Genomic DNA, 10,387 nt, shown 5'->3' with positions numbered 1-10,387 from the left:
ATAAAGAGAAAGCAAAATAGAACTTGTTATAAGGCATTTATTTTCATTCCGTGTTGGAAAGGGACAATTCTGTCTTCAAAATGATTACAGAGATAATGCCACAATACCTACTGCATATTGCTTTACTGTTGAAACCAAAACATTGTCCAAAACAGGTGCTTGGCAAATGAAAACAAATATATTACCATTGAAATCAATGCTGTTAGATGAAAGCACCATCTTCATTGTCAGATCTGATCAGTCATGCAATTGAAGACGCCAAATAGCAAGTATTTTTGGTTTTTACAGTAAGACATGATCTTTTAAAGGTTTATATCATTCTATACAAATTTAAGTACAAAATGGGAATGCTGTTTCAGAAATCATAGTGAATCGGGCTGAAGCGAATCACAAGACACACTCGTTAACACTGTACAGCTGGATTTGAACACAGGTATTGATGAACTTGTGAAACTTAGCACATACACAAAATAGTCCCCAAGATTCAGCCATGCTTAGGTGGGGAGCGACGCTGGAAAGTGAAGGAGAATATCCAACACTATTCACACACGGAGAGTCAATTTTCTCAAAATTGTTGGGATCCCAAGGAATTGTTGTTACTCCATTTTAAGAACGACTACATTTTAGTATGTTGTTCTCACAAGGGTATACACAAGCTGTATTGAATACTGAATCAGAAATAAATAATAAAAGATACATCTAATACATCTTTTTAGTTTGGTTTTTTTTTTTTACAGCACTGACTTTACAAGAGGATAAACAACTCATTTTTAAGGGTTGCTAACATCTGAAACAAAGAAGTCACTATTTTATATTCAACATATACCCAACCTTTTAATAACTTTATATATGTATATATGACTTTTCACACAAAAAATGTTAAAATAATTTATATCTAAAAACTACTGTGGAAAGAACGAAGGAAGAAATAAAACTGTGGGTTTCCTTAAAAAGGATAGAAGAGGAAGACCTGATTTTCATGAACTCCATTTGCTGTTTCAGCTGTTTTTGGAGTTTCAAGAGATTTCCAGGCCATCAACAAAAAATTCCCGACACATTGGGAGCCCTCTGCAAACTGCTGGCACGCTGGGCAAGGTCACCTGCTAATGAGCTCATGCGGCCCACAGGCATCTGCTAGCATCAGCCCCAGTGGACTCAGGGTAAGAAAGGTGGAGAGAAAGAGAAAACATCTCCCCAGATTGCTATTCAAAAACGTAAGAGTGAAATTCTGGACCACTGGCCAGCATTTTACTCCCAAGCCCTACCTCTCCTCACCCTCCTGCATCACAGATACAGGATGTTTTCTTACAGTGGATTGTTTATTTCCACAGGAAAACTGCCGCAGCAGCAGGGGTGGACCAGACCCAACAGCCACCTGCACGCACACAGCGAGAACGATTTGGAGCCTTTGCTTGCTACAGAAGCTATCGTGCTTGTGTTGTTAAGGAATCACTCTAACATCTCCATTTATACCTGTATCCTCTCAAATTTCAACAATCTTTTGTAATTTCTGTGGCCATGTAAACATGACAGAATCCACGGAAGATCTGAAACCCATCTGTCCAAAAGCTCCAGTGTTGATGGTCTGGATCCACACGGAGTGAGAACAGAGAAAGGAAAGGTAGCGAAGATGTGGAAAGTACTTTTCTGGAGGTTACATTCCTCTGAAATCGATATTAAAGCAGTATTACAAATAAAATCAGCAATGTGATCTGCAACAGCGTGTCTGTTTATCTATGAAAGCGAGAGAGTACATTAAAGGAAGTATTTTAATCTACACAAAGCATTTTCACATACTCCTAATTACAAAACACACAATTGCAACACCATAAAGCAATTGTATACTGAATACAGAAATCAATACATCTCTCACTAAAAAGGGTAGAGGAAAAGAAAACTAGCAGGGTAATGCAAGTGAACTCCTGCAAGTATGCACGTGGAGAGACTGCTACAAACTCAAAATAGACTCTATTCACTAAAAAACCAAAATCCACGATTTTCTGCACAGCTGTGGAAGGAAAAGCTGCAAAGCTAGTGCGAAAAAGCCTGACTCACTTGTCACTGCTGCCACGCAAAGACTGTGGGAAACCAGTGTTAGTCCAAGAACTGGTAAGCCTGGATTTTTTATTGGATGGAAACAACAGCGGCGTTTTTCCCTGGTGTTGCTCTTTTTGCCAGCCAATTCAAACACCTCTGTTGCCTTTAGACTGTCCTGCCTCTGTTACCGACCCACTACTCCACATGGTTGTTCCCGGGTTGCATAGGGCCCGTTGTTATCTGGAGAACTTGAGGCTTTATCTTGAGCAATGCTCGTTACCTTGTGAAGCCTCAGGGTTGGGTTCTTATTTTGTACTCATCTATGATGAAAACAAATTAAACTGGTGGTTTTCCATTTGAGCAACCTGCTGCAGACCTCCTCTGCACAAACATTCACACATTGAGGATAGAGATCTTTAAGCAGCTTTATCATTCCAACAGCCTGAATAGTATTAATAAAAATAGTGCATCCTATCTACCAAGCAGCCTGGACAATCGTCTCCTACAGCACAAAGGTTGAATAGCCAGACACGTGGTTAACCAAAGGCAAAACAGCATCGGCCCAGCGGTAGTTCTGTGTTACACAAACCACAAGCGTCAGCACCAGTGCTCCTACTTAGGCTGCATTTCTGCAGTTGGTGGGATGTTCTGGTAGAGTCGTTACAAACCCAAGCGTAACGCAGCAAAGTCAGCTTGAGGGGGGAGGAGGATGGTGATGGCTTTGTATCGCCGGCAGCCCAGTTCTTTTTAACAAGGGAAAATCTTCATCTACTAAAGCCAATTACGTAATTACAGTGGAAACCAGAGTCCCATCTCCTCCATCACGCTGACACAAAACCTGGAGAAATTCCAGTTAAGCTAGTGGTGTTCTTGTGGATTTCTAACAGTGAAGCAGAACAGAAATAGATGCCCAAGAAGATAACTGGTGACCACGTAATTTTAATATAATTGCTCCCATCAACACAGCAATAATAGCTATGCCTCTGAAAACACAGCAGAACCTTTTCTAACCTACAATAACAGAATTCAAACAAACATTATGGAAAATCTCCCTCAGATTGTCTGCAATTTTAAGAACAAGTGCATTCTGGTATTGTCTAATATTACTAGACTCCTCTACTTTTGCAAAAAAAAGACAAGACTACAGAATATTAACTAACGTACTGTGAAGCTTACCTTAAATCAAAATTATCCTGAATTTATCAAATGAGGCAGCAATTCAGAAAAGCACTTTAGCACAGGCTTAATAACATAGGCAATCCCGAATGTTTTGCAGTCATGTAATTTTACGTCTGGATACTTGGTAATTTACAGTTTTGGCTTTTAAAAGTTGGTCTCCCAGTTTGCTCCTGTGATTTAGCAACATTCTAGTATATGAGCCATAATAATAATTTCTGCAAGGAAATATTGTAGTACAGCAATGGCATGGTAATTTATGTGAAGACTCTATTGTAATGCCACATCACAACAGGTACCTGCATAGCTGCACCTGGTAAATTAAAGTGATACCGATACATGTGATAAATTAAAAATAAATTACAGACTATGGGAAAAATGTCACTGATCACACCAATGACCTAAACTTGTTTTCTAGTTACTGGCAAGGTCTGGAGTAATATTTAAATATAGTATTTCTGCAAGCCTTCAGAGAATTACAAAATAAACTTCTAATGATCATTTGTAAACAAGTTTAAAATGCACAATTATATTTCAGTAGTTTATTTTGGAGAAATAAAGCAGTGCAAAATAGGCCAACCAAAATTCAGAAGGCAGCCAGGAAAATAAAATTCTTATTTGATGTTCTAACTAGGAAACAGCATACAGACATTTCCATTGGATCCAACACTCAGATTCATGTAAACATATTCAGATTGAAAGGTCTTGAGTTACTAACCCAGTTTTAACATCGTTGCTTCTTCCCCACCACCCAATAAAAAAAACAAAAACCAAACAAACAAAAATCCAAACCCCAAAACCCCCCCAAAAAACCCAAGCCATTGTAATAAAGGGAGCAAAAGGCAAGTCTACAAACACTCCATCAGCTGGTTACAAGAAAGTACCATACAAAAATATGCACTGGCAAGTTCCTTCCTGAGGGTATCTTTTGTTACACATGTAACATAAAAACACTTCTTATTTTAAACAAACAAAAACAAATCTCAAACTGTAGATGTCAATTTTTATTCAGTCATGGCTTTATGAAAGGTTTGGTCTATCATGAATACTTTTATAAACCCTTACCTATGTACATCTGACTCACTCACACCACGACCACCCGAGACCTGCGAGCTGCAGACAACGTGGGATCCAGCAGCCTCAAAGCATACAAGGGTTGTGAAGCGTGCCCAGCTCAGAACTGACTTGCAATAGTCGAGGAAGTTGGCTGCATTTATGTGCACCCTGGAATTTGACAGATACCACACTCATAAGGTCCTTCCAGTCCCTACAGAAATATCTTAAAGTTAGTAACCCCTCTAGAGCTGGAATAATCTTCTCAAATCATCCTCAAAAATCTGATCCCGGCAAAAGGAATTCCCAAGAATGGCATTTTGGGAACAAACACAATCTGTCCAAAGGAAAAAACATTGCTTACACAAAAGAACTGCTACCCAACATTCTTCAGAACTTTTTCCCCTCCAGGACTGGTATCATCAGGTAGGGTGGTGACATCTTTTACACAGTTTACTCCTCTCTCCACGGTCTACCTGGGCTTTAAGCTCTAGATCCTTTCCTTTTGAGTAGATATCTAACACATGATACTAAAGCAGCTGGTATTAAATGCTGCAGTGATGGATGCTTTACAAATACCTGCTATAGAAAGACAGAAATTCCCGTATCTGCAAGCTAGGAGCTTAACTAAGGAAATCTTCTTAACACTACCCCTCTTAAATGTATCGTAGGGCTTACATGGGGAAGGGAAGGCCACTCTGTCTACCAAAATAGTGTCTCTGTTCTCAGCACTGACAGACTTGGATATTTCCAGTTTAGTGTTCAGAATTGGCAAAAGTTGCAGGAATTCTCAACAGCTGAAGATGCTGGCACGCCAGAAGATGCAAGAGGGTGAACACTGTAGGTTTACTGTGTATCTCAACAGATACAATTTGGCTATGCTATAGTTTACAAATAGTATAAAGCACTATTGTAAATTACCACATGGCCTCATCTGGCAGCTTGTAACAAAATAATGTCTCTAAGCTAGAGCTGTTGTGTACTTCTACCTCATACAAATGTACACAATTCTGCTTGTATTTAATCTGCAAAAGAAAAATAAAACACACAGCAGAATGGATCTGTAGAAGGTAGCAACTGTGTTACCCCTTAGGATCTGCAGATCAGGTGCACTGCTCCAAGGAAAATGCAGGGCTCTGTTTGCCAGCCTTTTTGCAGACCTGTCCCAGAGCCTTCACAGGTGCAATGGAGGGAGAATTAAATTCTCTGCTAAAAAATGAGCTGCTTCCATTAACTCCTTTAGGATTTCACCACTAGCAGACAATTGAAAGGATGATATTTAATCTACTAAATCACTCAACCTAACTATCAGCACCCCGTCTGGATCAAATGTGCCGCTGTTGGCAAGTGTGGTTAGAAGCTGCTTTTGACTGAAGCAATGAGGCCTGGGGGAAAAGCTGCAAAGCTGGAACCAGCGTGGTCACCTCGGTTCTGCACCCTGGACAACCAGGCTGCTCTGTGCTACTCAAGGTGCCGCGGCTTCACAGCAAGCTACCTGACAATGTCTTGACTGGTCAATGTTTCAACAGATTTGGTTTAGTGATACTGAAGTTGTCTTAGCTTTCTTTTGCAACAGCCTACCTGGAAAAAGGGAACAGGGAATATTTTAGGCAAAAATCTCTAGCACTGTTACATTCAGACACTGCATTTCAACATTATTATCTTCTTGATACCATGAGGTCCGATTTTAAAATGCTGGTCACCGGTGATTACAAAGAACAATAGAAATGAAAGAGCAACCCTCCCACAATGAAAGGACTAGTGTTAAAACCCATGTGTGTGTAAACTCACTACAGATTTGCAACTGGAATCTGATGAAATGGATCTGAATCACTTTCTCGCCCTCCCCCTTTCAGTCCATTTCATCAGCAAATCAAGATAAATCAAATTGAAGGGTTTTTTTATTTCATTTTTTTGTGTTGTCTTTTGTGTTATTTTTTCATTTTTCGCAATTGTACTGTTAGAGCCTGATCTGATTCTGGGACCACAATTTGTATCCCTGTGGCTTTTTCTCAGTCCATGGCATTGGCAAGTTATTGAGAAGAAGCTTTTGTTGCCAATGTAGCGACGCAGTGCTGCTGGAAGCTGGGGGACACTGCCGAGTTGCAGCCTAGTCTCTGGTGTTGCAGTTTTACTGAGCTGTTGGTCTCACTTTCCACAATCCAGGAGGAGTCTTTTCCCATGACGCTGAGACAGCCTGTGCTAGCGCAGCATATCCGCTCGTCCATGATCCCGCTGGTCTGCTCTGCCAGGAGCTTGCTGCGGTTTAGCTGGGTCACCTCAGGTGCCTGACCCTGCAGGACCGCAGCTATGTGGTTCAGGAGATCTGTGAAAAATTCGGAAACACCCTCGTAACCTGTAAAGAGGAAAAATGGAGAGAAAAAAAGGCAATTAAGTAATTTTGTAAGTTCTTTGAAAGGCTGCTTCAACTAGTTTATTTCTTGGGCTGTTCTTGTCCTCCAAGTGATAATAAAAAGGCTTCTTTTCCATGACATCACTTTGAGTGACTGCATGAGCAGATTACAATAAAGAGGAACAGAGACCCTTGCTACAAAAATACTTTTGTTCAATGAGAAAAACTGTTACCTTTCAGATTTTCTGTTTCTTTTTCCTCCCAAGTATATATGTGTATACATAATTTTAGGTACATTCTATCATTTGTTGCCAAGTCCAGATTTTTCCCTAAGTTACAAACTCTGTGGTGTAATGTTGATCTTTTCCATCCTGTTTCCTGGTTTACTACAAGAAGTAGCTCTAATGCAGAGTTTCCCTGAGGCCCTGGACCATCTCTAGAATTTGCCCAGCAATACTTTCAATCAGGGAAGCCTCAGGACAGCGGGGCTGGATTTGTACCCTACAAAAAAGGCAGTTTCCCACTGTGCAAGGAGCAATGTGATGCTCATCTAATCCAACCTAACTTGGCACTTTAAAACACGTTCCCCGCTATGAGCAGTGTCTGAAAAAACACTCGAGGGACAGTAAACATGTATCATTGATACAGTATTTGCTAGACACATCAATCTTGTATTTCAGTACTGAAACCACCTTTCTGCATGTTCTGTTAGGCGATTCCATATGATTCACAATGCAGAGTTTAAGAACAAGTTTCCCGGTTAAAACAGTTGCTCAAATATCAGGAGACATGACGTTTTTGGTGACACAAAGGGTGGCAGCAGGTGTACAAAGCTTCTGGCTCTATTTTAAACACTCTGGTACAGGCACAATTTTATCATTGCATTTATTTTTAAAATTGAACCAGACATGGAACATATCAGTACAATGTCTTGAAATGGATCTTAGCTGCTACTGCATTACTTAAAATTGTTATCAATTTCATTTAGTATTTAGAGGTGATATCTGACAGTCAGTGTATTTAATGGGATAGGCTGATTGTTTTAAAATGTCTATAAAAGTAATCTGAAGGTGATCTGGTATTAATACAGGAAACTGAAGCAATAAATAACAGTTTAGAAGTCCCATGTGAATACCACACATTCACACAGCAGCACATGAGCAGAACCAGAGACCACAAAGTAAATGCACATTTTAAAACACTTTTAGTGATGTGATCACAGGGCAGAAGACTCCCTCAGATCCATAAATAATTCAATTTTAATCTCCATTCTCCTGTAAAGACCAACTTCCTTAGGCGATAAAGACCCAACTTCCTGAAAAACATAAGGTTAACAGGGTAATTTCACCTTAAGATAAATGTGGTGATTTTATGGTGCATTTATAGCCCATACATTAACTGATTAACTCTTATTTACGCTGCTACATTGCTTTGGGTTTTATTGCGCCTGGTCACAATTCTCCTAGATACTTAACAGATCACACAAAACACCAGCAATGTGAGACAACAGCTCCCAGTTTTCCTTTCTCAAAGGCCCTTAAACAGATTCACCAAACAAATCGCCCATTTTAAAGCGTCAAGTTTCCCAGTGCCCCACAAGATAATCCAATGGTTGGCAGGGGGGCAACTAGGACTCTTGCGGACGGTGATGGGAGCCAGAACAAGATCTCCACCTCTTTGACAGCGATGCTTGTTACGCTTTCTTGCTTATGTAAAAGCCATGGGATTAGCCTTCAAATCTACTCAGAGTGCTTCAAACACCCTGGGAATAAGCCATCTCCATAGTAACAGCTTTAATTGAACAGAGAGGAGATCCATAGTACTCTGGAGTGTTTCACGTCTGCTCACAGAAAACAAACTAGCCTTGTTTGAGGGCACCTGGCAAACTCACAAAGAAGTTGCTTTAAATATTTAATGGAAATAAGATGGCCAGTTATTCAGTCCTAAAATCAGCAGATGTTACAGTGTAAGGAAGCTGTAGATATTAGGCAGGCTTCCTCTGTGCAAGTTATCTGCACACTAGGTGGAAGGGCCCAAGTAATTCTGCCTGGTCGCTCAGAAGAAACTTCATACACTTGTAAAAAAAGACGTACAAGGAAGGGAGGAAGAGAACCAGGGTGTCTCAACTCTTGAGCCACAGGATGCCTGAGGAAGACTGCAATCTTGGTGGATATTGCCTCACTCTGTTCACTGGCTGCTGCTGTAGGCTTTTCAAAAAAGCAACTGTGGGACATCACTGTGCTGTGATGGTAACAAAATCAAGAAGGGCAGATTAAATTACACCTTCAGAAACTACTGTCAATTTATTTGGGGTTCATGTCACACAAGGAATCAGTGGGAGGATTTAAGTTTTGCATGCCGCAGAGCACAAGTTGCATGAATCGTCATGCAGCAGGTACTATCGTAGCACTGGCCACTGAAACCATTTTGGAAATGCCTGTCTACCAGAAGCCTGAATTTTGCTCTGTTGAAAGCAGTCTCGAGAGTCCTCTGGCTGAGCATGGATAGGAAGGATGTCCAACCAGCAATGCATCTGAAAACAAGTACCTGCCCCCTGAGCTTTGTGGAGTCAAGAAATGCCTGCGAGCATTTTTAAGCTAGCATTAGAGATGCTACCTGCCTGATTTTGAGGAGACTCTCCCTCATCTGGCACACTCTCTGCATCTTCCCCTGGGCAGAGGGAAATGAACAGCCTGTGTTCTGCATTTGCAGCAGCATATTTACACACATAAAGTGCACATTCAGATCTGATGCTTCCAGCTACCACACACAAGTGCACAGAACCAGCAGTTCACCTATACTGGTGACAGGCTGCAGAATGTGCGCACAAGCTGCTGCTCGGGCTGAGTGAGCTCAGCCATGGCCACAGGACAGCAGGCTACGCGGAGCCTTTTCTCTCAGTTACCTGAGGTTAGATAAACAAAAAACCCACATGCTACGTGACTGTGCCTACAGTTAAATATCTCAGCTGGTAACCACTGCTAAATATAGTCCTGGTGGTTTCCCATAGAACAGGAGACACAATAGGCCTTTTAGACATTTATCTTTAAAATCTTTTTGAAGAGTTGCTGGTGCTAATGGAACAGATAACAGATGACATCCTCCTACAGGTACATCTGCTTTCAATTCTGATGTTAAACAAATCTCAAGATGACATCCATGGAGAGGCAGGTTCAAATGAGCTTCAAGCCTGGTAAACACAAAAGGCAGCACACACGGAAGCCAAGCCTCTGGGCAGTTGGACAAGGCTTTGGTCAGGCCTGGCCCCAAGCCGTAGCTTGAGCTCCATGAAAACAGGCTATGAATGCTCCTTAAAGGGTACCTCTTCCCCCTTCTTCCCCAAAGCAGTGGTGCAGAGATAATGTGGCAGGTCTCTGAAGCATCTAACTTGGCTCCAGCTTGGCTCTACTGCAACACTTGCAGGATAGGATGACTTGAGAAAGAGGAGCAAATGAAAGCCCCTTCCTGGGACTGCACTGAGCCAAGAACAGTGAGATGCCACTGCTGATGCAGCCCATCAGTGAGTCTTTTGAGAAGGGATGAATTGGAACTTCTCATTAGCAAGGTGCTGGCTCCATCAATGAAGCCAGCCCTTGAAGCTGCTCAGCCTTTAATCATACTGGCCCTTGGAGGAAAATGCAGCTGCCTGGGCTGAACATGCTCTCAGGCAACAGAATATTCTGTGTTGAGATGTAACTTTTCTTCTGTTGTATTTTACCCCATTGCTTTTTCTCCAACTTCAGCAGCCCTTGAGAATAGCTCATTTTC

At 41.3% G+C, this 10,387-nt stretch overlaps 1 protein-coding gene across 1 annotated transcript in view; it reads right to left on the bottom strand.

The window, feature by feature from the left end:
* Positions 1–6,016: 6,016 nt before the first annotated feature.
* ITPK1 (inositol-tetrakisphosphate 1-kinase) overlaps positions 6,017–10,387 on the bottom strand; it is a gene marked incomplete at its 5' end in the record, with an annotated part of 149,037 nt that continues 144,666 nt past the window's right edge. The window contains one exon of the mRNA XM_081999822.1: positions 6,017–6,622. Coding sequence (XP_081855948.1) covers positions 6,300–6,622 — 323 coding nt within the window. The 3' untranslated portion in view covers positions 6,017–6,299. The remainder of the gene's footprint in view (positions 6,623–10,387) is intronic.

The sequence above is a fragment of the Phaethon aethereus genome (genome assembly GCF_964289735.1).
Source record: "Phaethon aethereus genome assembly, chromosome: 5".
NCBI lineage: Eukaryota > Metazoa > Chordata > Aves > Phaethontiformes > Phaethontidae > Phaethon > Phaethon aethereus.
The sequence above is the reverse complement of the archived record's forward strand: the minus strand, read 5'-3'. Positions and strand labels throughout refer to the sequence as shown.